General features: G+C 47.6%; 1 protein-coding gene across 2 annotated transcripts in view; it reads left to right on the top strand.

Moving 5' to 3' along the window:
* The window catches only part of ASIC2 (acid sensing ion channel subunit 2), a gene marked incomplete at its 5' end in the record, with an annotated part of 840,739 nt that overhangs the window by 807,771 nt on the left and 12,339 nt on the right, over positions 1–20,629 (top strand). For both annotated transcript variants that reach the window (XM_079799147.1, XM_079799146.1), the window contains one exon: positions 19,564–19,714. In XM_079799147.1, the coding sequence (XP_079655273.1) occupies positions 19,564–19,714 (151 nt within the window). The remainder of the gene's footprint in view (positions 1–19,563; positions 19,715–20,629) is intronic.

The following is a 20,629-nucleotide window of genomic DNA, read 5'->3' as shown; positions in this document are numbered from 1 at the left end:
AGAGGTGGAAGGAGTGATGGAGAAGGCTCCTTGGCAGAGGAACACTAAGTCTTAAAAGCTGGGTAGGTGGTTGCAGGCTGAGAAGCAGGAAGAAGCCTCCAGGCAGGGAGGCCGACAAGCACAAGTGGGGAAAGATGAGAACAGAGACAGGGAGGCAGATCCTCTAGGGTCTTCTGAAGAAAAGGAGCTTGGGTTTTCATTCAAGGGAAGGTGGTGACATGGTTGAGTCTGCATTTTCGGAAAACGAGGTGGGGGCCAGGTTGGAGGGGGGGACATGGGAAGCTGGGGGGGGGGGGGACAGAGAAGACTGTTGCAATAGCCCAGGAGGGAACTGATCACATTCTCAACGTGTCAAGAAGAGAAGATGGAATCTGACTTGCTCACCCATCCAGGGGAAGTTAAGAGAGAGGGAGGAGGGGTCGAGGTTCTTCCATCCAACCCCCAACAAGAGCAGTTTATCAGATCTAACCATTAAGAGCCCATACAGCCAATGCTCTTCGAGTTATAAGTGAATGTCCACACAAAGGCTATCAGAGGTGAGTTACCCTGTACTCTCTAGTTAGAAGTCACCCTGCTAACTCAGAATGCTCTGCCCACAGAGAGTTCCTTAAGTGAATGTTCGAATCCTGTTAAAGAAAGTATTGTTTGTTATAGGCAAGAGAGGCTAAGTACTATAACAATCAACCCTTACATCTGAGCGGTTTGTCACAATAAACTTTTATTCCTCACTCGTCCCAGCCCAGCGCAATGGGCAGTGCAGCTCTGCTCCATTCAGCCACTCAGGGATCCAGTTCCTCCCTCCTGCAGCTCTGTCCTCTAGGACATCTACTGCTAACCACCTCAACCACACCACCTCTTCCCACATCGCATTGGTGAGAACTAGTCACATGGCCCACCTAGAAGCAAAGGGAGTGGGGAAACCAACCCGCCCAGGAAGATGAGAACTCTAGCACTGGAGCACTTGCAATCTTTGCCATGCTGGCCCCTATTTATCCGTGTGGTGGATTCACCGTTGAGCACATGGCATTTTCTTAAGATGTTCTAGACACTCAGTGGAGCTCAGTGGGCAGGATTTGCCCAGCCACCCATGATCCAAAGACCCCAAGCAGGCAAGGGTGCCTCATACTCCGGAGGTCACTGAGCACAGATCGTGTCCTGCATCCTGTGCCCTCGGCCCTCCACCTGCCTACCGCCCCAATGCCAGGAGCTCCCTGTCCTCCACGTGTTCTTCCTAATGGATGGCTCTTGTCTTTCACACCCACAGGAGACAGAGGCTCTAAGACAGTTGTCAAGAATTACTGCAGCCCAGAGAAAGGACTGAGAGAATGAGAGTGATTCATCAAGAAGACTTATAAGGCGATGGGGCAACTCGTGATCAGAGCTGTTCAGCTACCCAAAGGGAGAGCAGGATAAATTACAGCCAGAAGAATGAACAATTATAACCTTGGCATCTTAGATTGGGAAGGCTCATTCCAGTCACCTGTCACCGGGCTTTTAAAGTTAAGGGGAAACATTTGAGGGGGCCTGACTCTGCATTTACATCTTTCTTGAAACAACTAAAGGATGGGTTCCTGGGAAGAGGGTGAGATAGATATTAATCAGTGAAGCCTTTTCCTTAGGTTGCTCGTTCAGACCTACTTTTTCCCTCCAATCCTACTCGATTTCCAGCAGGCAATCGCCCGTAGCTCTGGCTTCCCACAACGTGGCTCTCTCCCCACTAATGTCACTGTCAAGTAGCTGATGATTCATAAACGGGCAGGGACGTGTACACATGTAGCTGCCATGTAAAGGAAAAGGACCTGGCTAAGCCCTTTGTGAACATCAGGGATCCTGGAATAATTAAAATAATTATTGGGTGAATTTTACAGACTGGATTTTCTTAAAGCAAACCAATTTTCTGGACTCTTTTGCCAAGGACAAAGGACAGGGCCTCCACTGTATTGAGCACCTGCTATGTGTCATATAAACAATATTATCTCATTAACAACTCTCCAAGACAGAGAGTGATGCTCCTCTTTCACACAGAGGTAACTGACACTCTAAGAGATTCGATAATTTGCCCAAAGTCACCAAGCTAGCAGGCGGTGAAGCTGAGCTCCATGTGTGGCATGTCTGACTCCAAATTCTTTCTAATTCTTGCCACTCACAACACAATCCCCAAGTAAGGTGTCTGCCTGTGGGCTTATCCCAGAGATACGTCCATGGATTCGTGTGTTTGAAGAAGCTCCTAGGAAAGGACAAAGCTTTGAATCCACAGGACAGTGTGACGGTCAGCTCTGGGTATGGGATCATGCTGCCCCTCATAGATGGCCGGGCAGTGCCCCAGGAAGAGGACAGGGCAGGGCAAGGGAAGACGAGACAGCTGATTCGGTGTGGGCAGGACCAGGAGTCCAAAGACACGGGCTCCTATCCAAACCCTGCCCTCGACTTTCTAGGTAACCTTAGGCGAATCATTTTGCCTCTGTGAACCTCAGTCTTGTCATCTGCAAAATGGTGATGATATGGCCGTCCTACGGTGAGGGGGGGAAGAAGAGAAGAGGCCATCAGTGGCACATCCTGAGACATGCAGGAATCTCTTAGTAGGTCTCTGATCATGAATGGCTTCTTTCTGGGGCAGCGGGCATCACCTGGGATTATATAACTTGGAGTACCTGGGAGAGAGGAGCCTAGGATAGTGGTGCAGGGCTTCAGCATCAGCCTGTCCAAGCCTGAATCCTGACTCTCCCACTCACCAGCCGTGAGGTCTTGGGCAAGCTTCTGCACATCTGTGCCTCAGTTTCCTCATCTCTATCACAGGGACAACAATAGCACCTACCTCATACTTAATTTATGCCAAGTGCCAGGACCAAAAGGTGTGTCTGTCCAGGCCTCCTCCCTCCCTCTCTTGTGGTGGGATATGCCAGTCTCCCCACCACCAAGCGGGAGGGTTGAGGGCCGTGGAATAATCTCAAGGAGCCAGCAAAGAGCATGAAATGGAGGTTATTTGGAAAGGCGAGTGCCCGGGACTTCATTGTGGTCTGACAGTTTGCATCTGCTCATCTGAGATGCTCCAGACTTGCAGGGTAGTGTTCGCTTCAAAGACCATTTTACCGGAGCCACAGGGAATATACGTCTGAGTATTTCGTAGTTACGTCCGCATTGCTTATGATTTCTTCCGACGCTCATCATCGGAGCCGGGGAGGAGGGAAGTGGGGCAGGCTGGGTAACATTTTGAGTAGCAACAACGTGACAGAGCCTGCATACACATTGCCTTGGCAGATCTGAGACCCGTGGGGGAGTGGCGTGTGCCCGCGATCATCCAGAGCCAGGGTTTGACACTAGGTCTGATGGTCCCAATCCAGACTGTGGCCTCTGGGGAAAGCTGGAGAAGGGACGCTGCCAGCCCACGTGGCCAGCCAAGGGCCGCCCTCTCCAACCCTATGTCTCCAGCCCAGCAGTGGCCTCTCGGTTCAGATGTGTGATCTGGGCCATTTTCCCAGCAGCCACATCCAGTGTAAAAACAACCTCAGCAAAGGACATAGAGGGTCATTTACATCTTCTTAGTCACAGCCCCTGAATGGACTTGGATCTCAATGGAGGTCTTCGTCTCACCGAGCAGGGTACCCTGCACCATTTTCTTCTCTATCCTTCCCATCTGGTTCAAGTAGCCTTGCCCCAATCCTTAGGGCCTCCAGGGGCAGCAGTGAGCAGAAAAAAACCTTATCCCGCAAGGCCAAGGTGCTCAGGCCTAAGGAATCCTCCCCCTTCCTCACCTGACCTGTGCCAAAACTCCACCATGGGGAGGTTTACCCCGGGGAGAGTCCCAGACTGGTGGGGGACATTCCTGGGGTTCCTGTCATATGCCAAACGCTGTGGTAGATGTCTCAGTCTGCATGTTATCTCATTTAATACTCCCTCAAACCCTATGATGTAGAGATAATTATTCCCATTGTGCAGATGAGAAAATTGAGGCTAACAGATATGTTAAGACTTGCCAGGTCCCAAAGGAAGTCATAGCAACAGTGGCCACTTATTGAGCAACTGCTCTGTGCCAGGTGCTTTGCTGAGCCCTTTCGAGCATGATCTGATTTGCTCCATCTCATCAAATCTAAGACAACGGCAACTATCAGGGTCAGCATTATGTTATGTGCCAGTAAGAACGAAAACCACTACTTGTTAAACGATAACACAATGCTCAGAGGCCCTAATGTTAGGGGGTGGGGAAATGTGTATTTCATAACCAATAAAATACAGATATTCTCACAACAGTGAAATATGTATTATTACAATTTACAGATGGGGAAACAAAGACAGTAGCAGGGCTAGAACCCACACTCCGGTCTACCTGAGCCCACAGCCCAGTCTTTTAGCCGACAGTGCCACCCGGGTATTGACTCAGAACCTCCTCTGCTCCAGTAAGCTGATGCTCTCCTAGCCATCTCCTTCCAACTCCACAGCAGACCTGTGGGGCGGGACCTGTGTCCTCACTGTGTCCTCACGTGGCCTTTCCTCTGTGCATGTGTAGAGAGAACTCTGGTGTCTCTTCCTCTTCTTCTTTTTTTTTTTAAGATTTTTCACTGATTTTTAGAGACAGAGAGGAAGGGAGAGGGAGAGAGAAAGAGAGAAACATTGATCAACTGCTTCTTGCACCCTCCTCCCCCGACAGGGGATCAAGCCCACAACCCCAGCATGTGCCCTGCCCAGGAATTGAACCGACAACCTTTTGGCGCATGGGATGACACCCAGCCAACTGAGCCACACCAGCCAGGGCACTCTTCCGCTTCTGATAAGGATAGTAATCCAATCAGGATAGGGCCTCCACCCATAATAACCTTGTTTAACTTTGACTGCTCCCTTACAGGTCCTAACTCCAAATACAGTCCCACTGAGGGTTAAGGCTTCAACATATGGATTCGGAGGGGACACAGCTCAGTCTGTAACTGGTACACATGACGGTGAACTCCCGAGGCCAGTGGCGTATTGATCTTTCCGTTGCAGTCCTTCCTAATGGTCAAACATTTGAGATTACATCTACCAAAGGGCACCGTCTGCCCAGCCCCCCTCCGAAGCGTTTCATGGATGCACCCTGTAGACTTGTAATGATCCCTGGCAGCCACATAAGACCACCAGCTCCGCCATGCAAAATTGGAACCGTTTAGCAGGAAATAATGGTGATTTAAGGTTGTAAAGTACTCGCCTGTGTGAGAAACGTGGTCCGGTGTGCTGACGATGGTGGCATTTCTAAGGACGGTGGAAAGGAACCAACAGAATGAAGGATAACAGGAAGTGATAGAGGGGCTTTCACAATTATAATGAGCTCCGCCCCTCGAATATTAGTTATTTGGGGGATTATGGGTCACAGCGTGGTGTCACAAACGGTGTAGGTACAAAGCAGTTACCTCCCTTTGGAAAATGATGTAAGATCCCATTAAGTGTGGCTCAGCTGGCACAGGGCTGAGCCAGGAGGATCGCACCTGAGAACTCTCCCTCACCTCTGAGAATTAAGTGGCCCAAGAGCATAAACGTTCAATGCCACATCTTTTTTTTTCCAATTACAGTTTACACTCAGTATTAATGTGTATTAGTTTCAGATGTACAACCTAGTGGTTAGACAATCCTATACTTTACAAAGTGGTTCCCCCCCCTCCCCCGGATGTTTCCAGTGCCCACCTGGCAGCATTCATAGTTATTGACTTCTAGAGGCCCAGTGCATGAGATTCGTGCCCAGGTAGGGTCTGGCCGGTGATCAGGGCCAATTTGTGGGGCAACCAGCAGGTGATGGGGGGGGGGAGCCCGCTCACCCCCACCTTGGCTGTCCTGGCACCGCCCACTCACGGGCCCCGCCCCCCTGCCGCCACCGCCACTGGTCAGGGCCATCATAGTGACCAGTCATTCGGCCAGTCATTTCGCTGGTCATTTCCACTGTTTGGTCGATTTGCATATTAGGGTTTTATATAGATAGATGCTCTCTATGATGTACTTTCCATCCCCATGACTATTCTGTTACCACCCGTCTGACCTTCTGAACCCCTTCACCTTTTTCCCCCCAGTCCCACAACCTCTCTTCCCTCTGGAATCATCAGTCTGTTCTCTGTCCGATTCTGCATCTTACCCTTCCGGAACCCACACATTTTATGCCACCCCACCCCCACTGAAAACCTACAGGAAGGGGGTCATAAAAGATGCATGTTGTGGCAACTGCTCCGTGCACACAGGGCCCCCACGCTGGGCCATCTCAGGCTCGGGGGGGGCTGCAACAGTGTCACCAGCCCAGGCGGCAAGTTCAGCTCCTGGATGTGGGCTCCAGGGTGGGGGCTGCTCCGCGGGCCTCCGGCCGCAGCAGGGGATTCCCAGGGGGAGAGGACGCTGTGCCTCCTTCCGATGCCCTCCCTGGGCTTTCAGGGGCCCTTGGTGGAGGGTTGGGCATGGAATTGTTAAAGTGCTGCCCCCGCCCCTCAGGGAAACTACCTGATGCCCCCACCCTGGTCCCTTTCTCTGACCCACACTTTCAGCCCTGCCAGCTGGAAAGGGGCCATTTGGGTTCTAGACTGCATCTCTGCCCTGCCCTTCCTTCCCTCCTCTTCCTCCTTTTTTCTTTGCCTTCCGGTTGCATTCCCATCTTTCTAAGACAATCCCTTGGTCTACCCTGGGCATCATCGACTGAAGGGTCTGGAAGAGGCCGCAGGACTGACCTCTCTCTATGCTGTTGGACCATTTCGGAGCTGCTGGGCACACTGTGCAGGGTGTAGAGTGCACAACAGCCAGAAGTTCCACCCGCTCGGACTAAAGTGTGACTGTCGTCCCCAGCACCTTATCATGAGGGCCCCCACAGCACTGACAAGTCAGGGGAGAACCTGCCTGGGCCCTGGTCAGGAAAAGACAAAGGGAGAGGCTGGCGCAGGGCTGGAAGGAGTGAGGAAAGCCGCGCAGTGCCTGGCTCACATCAGCCTGTGAGTAAGCGGCCAAGCTAGGACTGCGTGACTCCAAGTTCATTCCCGGGCGTGAGGCCGCCTCCCCACCAGCATCTCTGCAACACTTCCTGCTCCCTGTTTCCACCAACAAATCACACACCCAGGCAATTGGCTGAGAACACGCCGCCAGCAGCGCCGCCAACACTTGCCCAAGAAATTGTGTCCGGATGAAGATGTGATTATAATGACGCGTCGGCATGCACAGACACGCTAAAAACTCCCGCAAGGCAGCCTTCCACTGGGCAGGGGAGGGGAGGGGAGGGGCGGGAGTTTAGCAGGGCTGCTTCCCGCGGGGGATGTATATTTGCCGCAAGTTGCAGGTGTCACGATCACAATCACAGAGGATTCTTCAGTCACCTGGGGCTGCTCCCTAAGCACTGAGCACGGCACCCAGCCCGCCACTCACCCATATGCCTGTCTTTCTGTGCTGCCTGAGGCTCCCCCTCCAGGCCAGGCCACTCTACCTCCGCACCTTTGCCCAGGTAGTTCCCTCAATCCAGAACACCCTTCCCACACCTGATCTGCCTAATGTACGACATTGTCATTCTAGACTCATCTGAAAGGTGACCACCCTCCATAAAGAAGTATTTTCTGATCTCCCCCCCCCCCCACTCCAAGTTGGTCTGGCCAGGCTTCCTCAGTGCCCCCACTATCCTGTACCTGGTTACCCCATTAGAGTACTCGCTGTGCATGCCTGTTCTTTCTAGCCGGACAGCCCTGTTTGTGGTTGTAGGAACCACATCTTATTCATCTTCATAGTCTCAGTTCCTAGCAGTGTTCCTAGAACAGATTAGGTGATAATTAAATGTTAATTGGACATGGGAGGTGGGTGAGTGGATAGTGAATAGATGAATGGGTGGGTGGTGGATGGGTGAATGGATAAATGAGTGGATAGATGGATGGATGGATAGATGGATGGATGATGGATGGATGGATGGATGGATGGATGGATGGATGGATGGATGATGGATGGATGGATGGATGGATGAATGGATAGATGGATGAGTGGATGGATGGATGGGTGAATGGATAAATGAATGGGTGGATGGATGGTGGATGGTGGGTGGATGGATGAATGGATGGAAATAAAGCTGGAAAGGCTGCCCCATGACACCAAACCTGGAAGGAATCTTGTAGAGCCTCAATACCTGGAGCCAGCAAGGCCTAAGGTGAAAGTCATATTAGAATGAGGCAAGTCATAGCCTTTCAAAAAAAAATCCTCTTGCTCTTTTGTATAAACATTTTCTGTTCTTGTTATATTCTCTCCACTCGTGAACCTTATTGCAATGGATATAACCTAATTATTTTATTATTAGTCACAAACCATGGGTAATTCACTTTTTAAATTGATTTCCGTCGCTTGTTAAAGTGCTGCATCAGCTACTACTACTTAGTGTCCAGCCAGCACAGCAAGCAACTCTGTGATCTCAGCACAGAATCCTGATTGGGCAAATCCTGGTCCAGATGGTGCCCACACCAGTCTAGGATGCTCCCACACATGGGGGCAGGTTGGGTTGTTACTCTTACAGGGCAGTCACAGCCTGTATTAGTACGTCATAATTTTTGTCTGGCATATGTGAATATTTAAGCTTGTCTAGTTTAATGGGTTCTACAGATGAGGCCTCCCAAAATACATTTCAATTTCAAGCAAATGGCAGTATTTAGATATGTCTAAGACTGTAATCTGTGATTGACTGGTGATGTCTGCCATGTGCCCAGAATTGGGTGAGGAGGAGCAGTCACCTGGTTTGCCTTATAGACCACCCCCTACACTACATTACACCACCTCTGGAGGTTATCTAGTCGGAACCCAGATGCTGCCGATGAAAAAGCTGAGTCCCCTAAAGAGAACAGTGGAGTAACAACAGAGCCTAAATAGAACATCTCCTGAACAGAACAGAGACCCCAGAAATCAACCCAAGCCATTACGACTCAATATTTGACAAAGGAGGCAAGAGCATACAACAGAGTCAAGAAAATTTCTTCAATAAATGGTGTTGGGAAAATTAGACAGATACATGCAAAAGAATGAAACTAGACCACCAACTTACACCATACACAAAACTAAATTCAAAATCAATAAAAGACTTAAACGTGAGATGGGAAACCATAAAAATCTTAGAAGAATCCATAGGCAGCAAAATATCAGCCATATGTCGTAGCTATATCTTTACCGATACAGCTCCTAGGGCAAAGGAAACTAAGGAGAAAATAAACAAATGGGACTACATCAAAATAAAAAGCTTCTGCACAGCAAAAGAGACCATCAACAAAACAAGAGAGCCCACCGCATGGGAGAACACATTTGCCAATGTTACATCAGATAAGGGTTTAATCTCCAAAATTTATAGGGAACTCATACAACTTAACAAAAGGAAGATAAAAATCCAATCAAAAAATGGGCAAAGGACCTAAATAGACACTTTTTCCAAAGTGGACATACAGAAGGCCAAGAGACAAATGAAAACATGCTCAAAGTCACTCATTATCTGATGCAAATCAGAACGACAATGAGATACCATCTCACACCTGTCAGAATAGCTATCATCAACAAATCAACAAACGACAAGTGCTGAAGAAGATGTGGAGAAAAAGGAACCCTTGGTGGGAATGCAGACTGGTGTAGCCACTGTGGAAAACAGTATAGAGTTTCCTCAAAAATTAAAAATGGAACTCCCATTTGACCCAGCAATCCCACTTCTAGGAATATATCCCAAGAAATCAGAAACACCAATCAGAAAGAATATATGCACCCCTATGTTCATAGCAGCACAATTTACAATAGCTAAGATTTGGAAACAGCCTAAGTGCCTGTCAGCAGATGAGTGGATTAAAAAACTGTGGTACATCTACACAATGGAATACTTCACTGCTATAAAAAAAGAAAGAACTCTTAGCATTTGCAACAGCGTGGATGGGCCTAGAGAGCATTGTGCTAAGCAAAATAAGCAAGTCGGAGAAAGATAAATATCACATAATCTCATTCATTTATATAAACTGATGAATAAAAACACATCCAGAGACATAGAAGCATCAAACAGACTGTCAAACCTCAGAGGAAAGGCAGGGGAGGGTGAGGGAGATGAGGTAAGAGATCAACCAAAGGACTTGTATCCATGCATATGAGCATGACCAATGGACACAGACAATAGGGGGGTGGGGGCGTGTTCGGGGGGGGGCGGGAGAGGTCAATGGGGGAAAAAGGAGACATATGTAAATTTCAACAATGAAGAATTAAAAAAAGAAGAAGAAGAAGAACATCTCCTGACCCCCGAGTCAGGAGCCTTGCAGCCAGACAGAACCAGGTTAGAATCCTGCCTCTCCTGCTTCTTAGCCATGTGGTATTGGGCAAGTTACCAAAGTTTGCTCATTAATAAAACAGGGTAAGGTTGTCAGGAGGACTAAACTGTTCCATGAAGCTGTACAGTATTTCCCATTTTAGGGTCTGAAGAACACATGTTCCTATCTCTCCCTCCCACCCGGTAATTCCCTCTGCTTCCATGGTAGATTCTTTCTTTCATCCAGACAATGTAGGTAGTTATTAAAGGTGTAGTCTGCTGGGTTCCCATCCAGCTCGTCCATGACCAGAGTCACTTCAACGCCCCAGGCTCCCAGACACACAATGGAGATCCTGGAAGTGCCAGCCCCTAAGGTTGTTGTGAGGATCAAGGACATAGAGCACGCACAGTGCTTACTAAGGGTCAGTAAACACCAGCCACATCACATCTGTGCCCTCAATCAGTCCACAGCCCGTCTTGGAGCAAGTGGGGCCTATTCTCTCAGGGCCCTTGTGGGGACTCAGAGGGACCATATTTCAGTCTTTTACGATGACTTGAGCTTCTTCCTGATGCCGTCTCTTCTTCTTTGACCTTGTGGGTTGAACTCTCCCTGAACCTGGCAGAGACGGGGCGGTGGCGGGGGGGGGGGGGGAGGGGTGCGTTTCTCTGTTTCCGTGCGACCTACAAGGACATGTCTCCCCTGAGACTCCTTTGTTGCCTCTGTTACCAACGGATTTGTGGGTTTGACTTTAGGATTTGATTTGATTTTAACATTGTTTAAAAACAGCACAATATAATCATTTGTGAACATGCTTAAATCACTCGGCAGGACGCAATAAAAACATCAAACTGAAAATTACGGCTTAAAAAGCAGGCTCTGATTTCTGATTTCCCGTCCAGCCAGGCGGGCGAGGCAGAAGTTTGCCTTGCAGTGGAAGGTGGGAAATGGGGTGAGCGGGAGGGATCCCAGGACACAGCAGGGGGAACCTCATAGGGGAACCTGGGGCCTCTCAGAGCACAGTACCCTTCGGACCCCACCGCTTACTGATGGAACAGAGAAGTTGAGTGGCATGCCCAACATCACAGGAAAACCTAGCCCTCAGCTGGTCCGGGACTCAGATGGGATTCGGTGCTGAGCCCACCTCAATACAGAGCCCATGGGCACCAACATGACGGTTCCTCTAGAACTGCCTTCCCTTGGGAAAATACTTGAGAATATGTTGATTCTGGAAAAAGTAGCAAAGCACATGAGGAGAGTGAAGGGGGAGAGGAACTAGGACTGGGCAAGGCGAGGGAGCTTTGCTCTGATGCAGACCCCTCCTCCAACTCTTTCTGACATCTTCCATGTGTTCTAAGGCCTCGGGCAAGACGCTTTCTGTGGAACTTAACAAAGGCCTGATTTCATACATCCTGTCCTTATGACCAAACAGAGGCCGGAAGGTGTCAGCCAAGGGTGACCAATGGGTCACTCAGACCTCAAGTTCAAAACTAGTAGCCTCTGAAAAACTAATAGACTTAATAAATGAATTCGGCAATGTAGCAGGATACAAAATTAACGCCAAGAAATCTATGGCCTTTCTATACACCAATAGTGAACTTACAGACAGAGAGACTAAAAAGGCAATCCCATTTACCATCGCACCAAAAAAATTAAGATACCTAGGAATAAACTTAACTAAGGAGGTAAAAGACCTATACACGGAAAACTACAGGACACTGAAAAAAGAGATAGAGGAAGACGTAAACAGATGGAAGAACATACCATGTTCATGGATTGGTAGAATCAACATCATTAAAATGTCCATACTACCCAAAGCAATCTATAGATTCAATGCACTCCCCATTAAAATACCAACGGCATATTTCACAGACCTTGAAAGAACTCTCCAAAAATTCATCTGGAATAAAAAAAGACCCCGAATAGCCACAGCAATCCTGAGAAAGAAGAATAAAGTAGGAGGGATCTCAATACCAGATTTCAAGCTGTACTACAAAGCCACTGTTCTCAAAACAGCCTGGTACTGGCACAAGAACAGACATATAGATCAATGGAACAGAATAGAGAATCCAGATATTGACCCAAACCACTATGCTCAATTAATATTTGACAAAGGAGGCATGAACATACAATGGAATAAAGACAGTCTCTTCAATAAATGGTGTTGGGAAAATTGGACAGATACATGCAAAAAAATGAAGCTTGATCACCAACTTACGCCATACACAAAAATAAACTCAAAATGGATACAGGACTTAAACATAAGACGGGAAACCATAAAAATACTAGAGCAATCCACAGGCAGCAAAATGTCAGACATATGCCAAAAGAAATTCTTCACTGACACTGCCCCTAGGGCAATGGAAGCTAAAGAGAAAATTAACAAATGGGACTACATCAAAATAAAAAGCTTTTTCACAGCAAAAGAAACCATCAACAAAACAACAAGAAGGCCCACTGCATGGGAGAACATATTTGCAAATGGCATCACTGATAAAGGTTTAATCTCCAACATCTACAGGCAGCTTATACAACTTAATAAAAGGAAGATAAATGATCCAATAAAAAAATGGGCAACAGACCTAAATAGAATCTTTTCAAAAGAAGACAGAAGGAAGGCCAAGAGACACATGAAAACATGCTCAACATCACTAATTATCCGAGAGATGCAAATCAAAACAACAATGCGGTACCATCTCACACCTGTCAGAATGGCTATCATCAACAAATCAACAAACGACAAGTGTTGGCGAGGATGCGGAGAAAAAGGAACCCTCGTGCACTGCTGGTGGGGTTGCAGACTGGTGCAGCCACTGTGGAGAACAGTATGGAGTTTCCTCAAAAAACTGAAAATGGAACTCCCATTTGACCCAGTAATCCCACTCCTGGGAATATATCCGAAGAAACTAGAAACACCAATTAGAAAGGATATATGCACCCCTATGTTCATAGCAGCACAATTCACCATAGCTAAGATTTGGAAACAGCCTAGGTGCCCGTCAGCAGATGACTGGATCAGAAAACTGTGGTACATCTACACAATGGAATACTATGCTGCCATAAAAAAGAAGGAATTCTCATCATTTGCAGCAACCTGGGAGGAATTGGAGAACATTATGTTAAGTGAAATAAGTCAGTCAATGAAAGAAAAATACCACATGATCTCACTCATTTATGGATAATAAAGAACATTATAATCTTGAACAAAAAGATAGATACAGAGACAGTAAAGCATCAAACAGACTGTCAAATTACAAGGGGAAGGTTAGGGAGAGGAGGGGGAGATAAGAGATCAATCAAAGGACTTGTATGCATGCATATAAGCATAACCAATGGATGCAAAACTCTGGGGGGTGGGGGCATATATGGGAGGGGGGTGTGGGGAGGGCAATGGTAAGATATGTACACATATAATACCTTAATAAAAAAAAAAAAAAAAAAAAAACTAGTAGCCTCTGAAGTAGCGAATACCTCAGGGCGATTCTCGTGCAGAGAGAAGGGTTCAGAGAGGCCCAACCACTTGCTCCAGGTCCCCTGCTAAGTAAGTGGCAGAGCCAGGATTGAAACCCAGCTGGGTCTGACCACAGGGCACGTGCTCCTGGCCTGGCTGCTCTCGGCCAGGTGGGTGAGTGAGGAAGAGGAGGAAGCCAGGCAGACCCTGAGCCTAACGTGATTTGGTCCAGGTGGGCACCGTGTGCCATCACTGAAGCAAGAGGCCAAGTGGCTGCCATAACAAAAGATCCAGGTGGGCATCTCTCCTTGTCTCCCTCATGCCTTTCCTAACCTTTCTAGGAGCAGAAGGAATATATTCTCATGCAGCTTCATCATCTTCTCAGCATCACCCCACACAGCAGCAGCAGCATCCAGCCGAGGCCTCCGAGAGTGGGCTGCAGACACAAGGAAAAGGCCAAGTGAGCTTGGCAAGGGCCTATGGCTTCCTCCCTTGGGGCAGCTCAGACTGCAGACAGGCCTTGGGCAGCTACGCTAACTGCAGCGCCACCTGCTGGCCCGCCTCGGGATCTGTGGGCTGGGAGAGGCTGGGAGAGCCGATGGCTGAGGACGCGACCCGCACAGGATGCCAAGGAAGCAAACCCAAGCTTCTAGTGATAAAATGAAAAGGACTGTAGAGCAAAACCTCAAGACAGTGGAGCAATGAAAGGCAAGCGCCAGAGTATTCGGTCACAAAAGTTCTGAGTTCTTTACTCAGTTCATAAATTTAAGCAGTTATCCAAAGCTACCAACCAGTTCCACGGCACAATGGGAAAAACGGGTAAGGGAGGACGAGCTGTCAGGCAAATGCAGGCACCTGTCAAGGCTCAATCCTGGGCATCGCCCCTCTCTCCCTGGGCTGGCTCAGCTACCCCACAGCTTCATTATACATCGAAGCTCCCCACACATCCATCTCCAGCCCAGGTCTCTCTCCCAGCTCAACCCCAAGATCCAACTGCCTGGTGCCATCTTGGACGCCTGAATTAGAAGGAATCCTTCTCATAATCGACCCAAGTCAAAGTAACTTGATGCCAAACAAGGCGGAGATTTGCTGGTCTGTAGAACCAACTTGTGAGGAGAGCAGAGGTGGAGATGGGCTATTTGTTGAATGAATGAAAGGGGGGGGAAACATGGAAGACTTTATTAGAGGAAGGGGATGGGAGCTCAGTCTTGGTGAGTACCTACTAGCTGCTGGGCACTGAACTTATTTAATCAGATGAGACTAAATGCTGGGGATGGGGGAGGGGGCTGTGAAGTTTACCCAAAGTCACACAGATAGTTCATGAAAGAATCGGGGGGTTCTTTCTGGCTGATTCCACTGCCTCTAGTCCTTAAATCAAATAATAGATTTAAGGTCTATGATTAAACATAAGGGGCTTAAGCGACTTTAGAAGTCATTTCATTCCCTGGGTACTCAATGCTTGAATCTCTCTCTTCCCATCCCAGCCAGGTAGTTGGGTAGATTCTGCTTGAACACCCCTCATGATGGGGAACTTACTCTCAAGACGATGCTTTTATTATGGAATCATACGGGAGGTTAGAAAGTTGAGCCAGAATTGTTCCTTCTTTAAGATTAAATAAGGTCATGTGTGTAATGTGCCTGCCACTCTACCTGCACCATCAGTAAATGCTATCATGCTCCCCACTTCCCTTATTACAATGATTCTTGAGTCTGTCTTTCCCTTGGGATGCCCAGAAACAAATCCCTCAGACAGCCCTTCAGATATTTGAAGGCAGTGCTTCAGGGTCCCCCGGAAGCATTGCTGGCCCCGGATAAACAAATACTCCAACCTACTTTCAGACACTCACTGGCAAGCAAGAGTCGATACTGTACACGCTGCGATTTCCCAGCTGCTGTGGTGTGTGAGGCTTCAGGAAAGCTGATGGAACAAGTGACAAGCCAGCCACAGCAGGGTGGTCGTGGGCTCTGAATCATGACCTCAGCCAAAAAGGAAGTGGTTGATCCTCACCAGACCTTGGCTCATCACCAGAGCCTCACCAGCTCCATGCTTGGTCCACCCACTGTGGGAACCTGTTTCAATGGAAGAAAAAGAAATGAGTGTGGAGAGCGGCTACAGTGTTTGGACAGGTTCAAGCCTCAGACTAATGAGAGGGCACAGTCCTCTCATGGCCACGTGCAAGTCCCAGCCTGGAGGGCAGAGCCCTCCCAGCACAATTATAGCCAACAGGTATAGTTATAAGCGTGAACCTATGGTCCGAACACGTGGTCCCACATGCCTGAGTGATGTGGGCTTGATTGAGTTCAGGTGCATGTAATTGAGTAGGATCGAAACCCACGAGAATGTTGTAAACATCTTGACCACGCCCTTACTGTGCCTTGTGGCATCTGGCTATAAAATAAAGACATGGCTTGTATTCCCTGGTGCTGTCTCTCTCCATTAGAGAGGACAGTGTCCCACCGAGACCCAGCTTTCTTCTCTTGTCTGTCTTTTCTAATCCTTCACCGCCCCCACTCAGGGTCACTGAACCTGGCTGAGCTGGCGCGGCACATAAGGCACTCTGGGGCTGAGTATGCCATGGCCGTGCCAGCTCGCCACAAATGAGTAGCCCCCAGAGTCAATATTCATCATTTTAAACACACACACACCCAGCTTTGCCAAAAGTCACTGTTGGTCCTTCCCAAATCCAATTAGTGTGTTTATGAATCCAATATTGATTAGCTTAGGAGACCTAATGCATTCTAATCATGGAATATCTACCCTTAAATCCTTCCTACTTACAGGTGGGGAGACTAAGGTTCAGAGGAGAGAATTATCTAAAGTCGTACAGGAAATCTGTGCAAAGGCTGGTCAACTTATGCACTCCAAAGAAAGGTGAGATAGTAAAGCAAGTGTGCATTTAAAACAAAACAAAAAGGAAGAAGAAAGAAGCCATTAGATCAAAACAAAAAAGGAACGCTCTGAGAGGCGTCCCTGGTGTGTTTCTCCCTCTCTCCCACCGATCTCCTGGAGAGACAATGTAGTATCGTGTGACAGGTGCAAGGCTGGAGTCAGAAATCCCCAGGACTGGATGCTGGCTCTGCCACTGACAAGGTGTGTGATCTTGAACAGGCTACTTAACCTTTCTGTTACTCAGGTGCCTCGTTAATAAAATGAGCACAGGAACATCTCCCTCAAAGGAGTCCTGTGAATGTTAAATGAGTGTGGAGACGGGGCTCTCAGTAATGGTGGAACAGCTTATATCAGACTAAATCTCCTGGAAAAAAGGAATGATAAACTTTGGACAAAATAGTTTAAAATACTATTTGATGGGACTAAAGCAGGCAGGACCTGGAGGGTATGCAGCCCTTGAGGCTAGGGACCCGCCCTGGGCGAAATACACATTTATTTATTTGACTTCTCCCTGGAGGCAGGTCAAGTTCTCAGGGAATACTGGAGTAGAGCTCGAGCAGAAAGTAAGCAGTCATTACGTTTAAAAAGACACAAGTCTGCCTGGCTGCTGTGGCTGAGTGGATTGAGCATTGACCCATGCATATATTCTTTCCAAAATAGGGACTTTTTTAAAAGGCCGTGGGACGCGGGACAAATTGTTTAAAATTGGGACTGTCCCGCCAAAAGCGGGACGATCTGGTCACCTTACCCATGCACCAAGAGATCACAGTTTGATTCCCAGTCAGAGCACATGCCCAGTGTGCGGGCTCAGTCCCAAGTAGGCGGTGTGCAGAAGGCAGCCAATCAATGTTTCTCTCTCAGATCAATGTTTCTCTCTCCCTTCCCCTCTCTCTAAAAAATCAATAAAAACAGATTCTTTTTAAAAGGCACAAGACAGAGTTCATGGTTCATGATTGCCAGAAAGGTTGAACATTTTTGGGAAGATCCTAGAAAGGTGGTACCCACAGAGGGGGAGCTCCAAAATGTTTTTATAAACTTCCCTAAAATCACAGACTGAACCTTGGACTTCATATGGATAGGGGTGATACTCCAAGAAGCCCAGGACTACAGGTGAAAGAGCTGGGCAGTAATTTCAACAGCTGCCAATGCAGGGAAGACAGACTGTCATTCAAGTTCCACCACATTACACCTGATAAGCATCCATCTCAGGCTTTCCATTCAAATCCCATAAGTGTCAGACCTTAGGAGTAAACATCACATTCCAAGACTAAGGGCTATAGCCCAGGACTAAGGGAAAAACAAAAATATTATACCCATTCTTATACAAAGCCTAAACAACACCTTCACAAAATCAAAGCGATTCACTCAGTGCTGTTCGATGGAAGATAACTGACCTGGAGCCACTATAGTTATCTACAATGTCCAGCATACAACAAAAAATGACCATGTCCTTCGCTATACAATCAAAACCTACTATACACATGAAGAAAGAGGTAAGATATGAAAAGAAAAAATAAACAATTAGTAGAAACAAATCCATGTATAACCCAATTTAGAAAACAACTTTAAAATAACAACGATAAACATGTTAAATAATTGCAGAAAGAGATGTAAATAATAAGAGATTGGCGGGGGGGCGGGGGGGTGCAAGATACGGAAACTTCTTTAAAAAGTCAACCTGAAACTGAAAAATGCAGTGACCTGGAATTTAAAACCGTTGGGTGGGATTATCAGAAGATTGGGCAGAACACAATAAATGAACACAGACCTGAAGACACTGGCCAGGGCCTCAGGACTTTTGAGACTTATCATTAGGCAATGCATATTGAGAATGATGATGTCTTCTTGATGGTTGATCCTGTTACTGTGAAAGTTAACCCTCTCTCTCTCATGCAGTATCTTTGTCTTGAAGTTTACTTTGTGTGGGAGGCATTTTGTTGAGCTAAAGAAGCCAGACACAAAAGAGCACATAGTGTAAGTCTTCATCTATAGGAAATTTGAGAAGAGGCAAAGCCAACCTATGGTGATAGAATCCCTAACAGCGATTGCCTGGGCAGGTGGGGGCTGATTGGAAAGGGACAGGAAGGAATTTTCTGAAGTAATTAAAAATATCCTATATCTCTTTTAATTTATTGGTTTGAGAGAGAGAGAGAGAAACATCCATTTCTTGTTCCACTTATTTATGTATTCATTGGTTGATTCTTCTCTGTGCCCTAACCAGAGATCAAACCTACAACCTTGGCATGTCGGAACAGTGCCCTAACCCACAGAGCTACCCGGCCAGGGCAAAAACGTCTTATTCTTGATTGAAGTGGCAGTTACATAGGTGTGGAGATTTTTCAGACTTTGTTGAACTGTGCATTGGAAATGTGTGCATTTTATTGTATTTTTTATTCTTAAAATTTTTTTTAAGATGTAAAGGACTTGGCTTGGGGCATAACACACAGTAAGTGCTCACCAACCATTAGTTCCTTCATCCTTCACTCTCTTCATCCCCAGCAGGCGAGTGCCATAGGTGTTAGAACAGTTTACAGTCATGGGGCCTCTGAGAACAAGTGGCACGTTCCCCAAAGGAGTTCGTTCACAGCTGGCACGGGAGAGCTGCTCTAGCCAGGGCCAAGGACCATAAACAGCACGGTATATGCCGAAGGCCGTTTCATCCCAACTCCTCCTCCAGGTCTAGGTCTCAGGTCCCAAGTCTGGAGGGTAGAATTTCCCAGAGATGGGAGATGACAAAGTGTGGAAGTGACAAGAGGCGGCATGTGAAAAGGGCTCTGGGAAGATCCGCATTTCTGGGAAGGTTCACAAGAGAGGAGATAAGAATACTAATGTTAGAGCCAGATGGTGAAGGCTTGTGAGGTCAATGGAGTCTAGATTGTCATGAATTAGTTGCTCAATAATTGTTTGTTGCTTGAGTAAGTGAATGAATGAGGCGCTGAGCCCATCTAGGCTGAACCTCCAGGGCTGACTGCTGCCCCCTTCTTCCTGTCTTGCAGCTCACATACCTGCCGCCTCCGTGGGGCGAGTGCCGATCCTCAGAGATGGGACTCGACTTCTTTCCTGTTTACAGCATCACCGCCTGTAGGATTGACTGTGAGACCCGCTACATCGTGGAGAATTGCAACTGCCGCATGGTCCACATGCCAGGTCCGTGCCAGGGGAGGGGCGGCCACAGGGGACCGCCTGGGGCCTTCTTTGCACTTCTCACCCTGATGGGAAACACTTCCCCCCCCCCTCCACGAGCATCCAAAGGGGTGTTATTGGTGCCCAGACATTTAGAGGGCAGGCAGAAACCCACTCTAGCAACCGAGGCAGCACCCTGGTGTCCTGAAGCATCCAGAAGTTTGGAGAACATTCTTCCCAATGTTAGAGCTGTTTGCTAACTGTTTGCTGTGTCCAGATATTTGGAGGGTTGCAATCGTTGCTTCCGGTGTGGTCCATGTTCACACCTCCAGATATTTCCCTTCCTGAACCCAAACATCCAGCACTCTTTCAAATGAGGCAGAAGCCCATCAGCCTGCCTGTGAATGCTGGTGCTGACATTTCTGGTGTCAGACTTACAGCGCATGTGGCCATCGCATCAGAGGCTGTCAGATTGACAGAGGCAGCCTTGCAGAGGGAGTGGGGCTGATGAGGGCAGGGAGGATGACCGGGGCTGGAGACCTTGGCTTCTCATTCAGGTTCCTCCACTGGCCTGCTTTGTGTCCTTGCCCAAGTTTCTAAACCTCTCTGTTCTCAGCTTCATTATCTTTAAAGAAAACAAAAATTAGGCTACGACATAAAAATACTTTTTAAACTGCAGGAGTCAGTGGTTGTTGTGTTAGCATATGGGAGGAGGAACCAAAAGTCCTGAGGACTGAAGACCTACTATGTGCCATGAATTTTGCTCGCATATTTAACAACTACTACTTCATGTTTATAGCATGCTTTATTTAAGTATATTTAACGAAATCCTTATATTGGGCATTTAGTTCATTACCAATTGTTTTCTAATATAACCAATGCTGAAATGAACATCCTCACAGCTAACTTCTGAATTATTTCATTAATAATCAGTAATTT

The sequence above is a fragment of the Cnephaeus nilssonii genome (genome assembly GCF_951640355.1).
Source record: "Cnephaeus nilssonii genome assembly, chromosome: 19".
In the NCBI taxonomy this organism is placed as follows: Eukaryota; Metazoa; Chordata; class Mammalia; order Chiroptera; family Vespertilionidae; genus Cnephaeus; species Cnephaeus nilssonii.
Note: the sequence above shows the minus strand (reverse complement) of the source record. Positions and strands in the feature narration are given on the sequence as shown.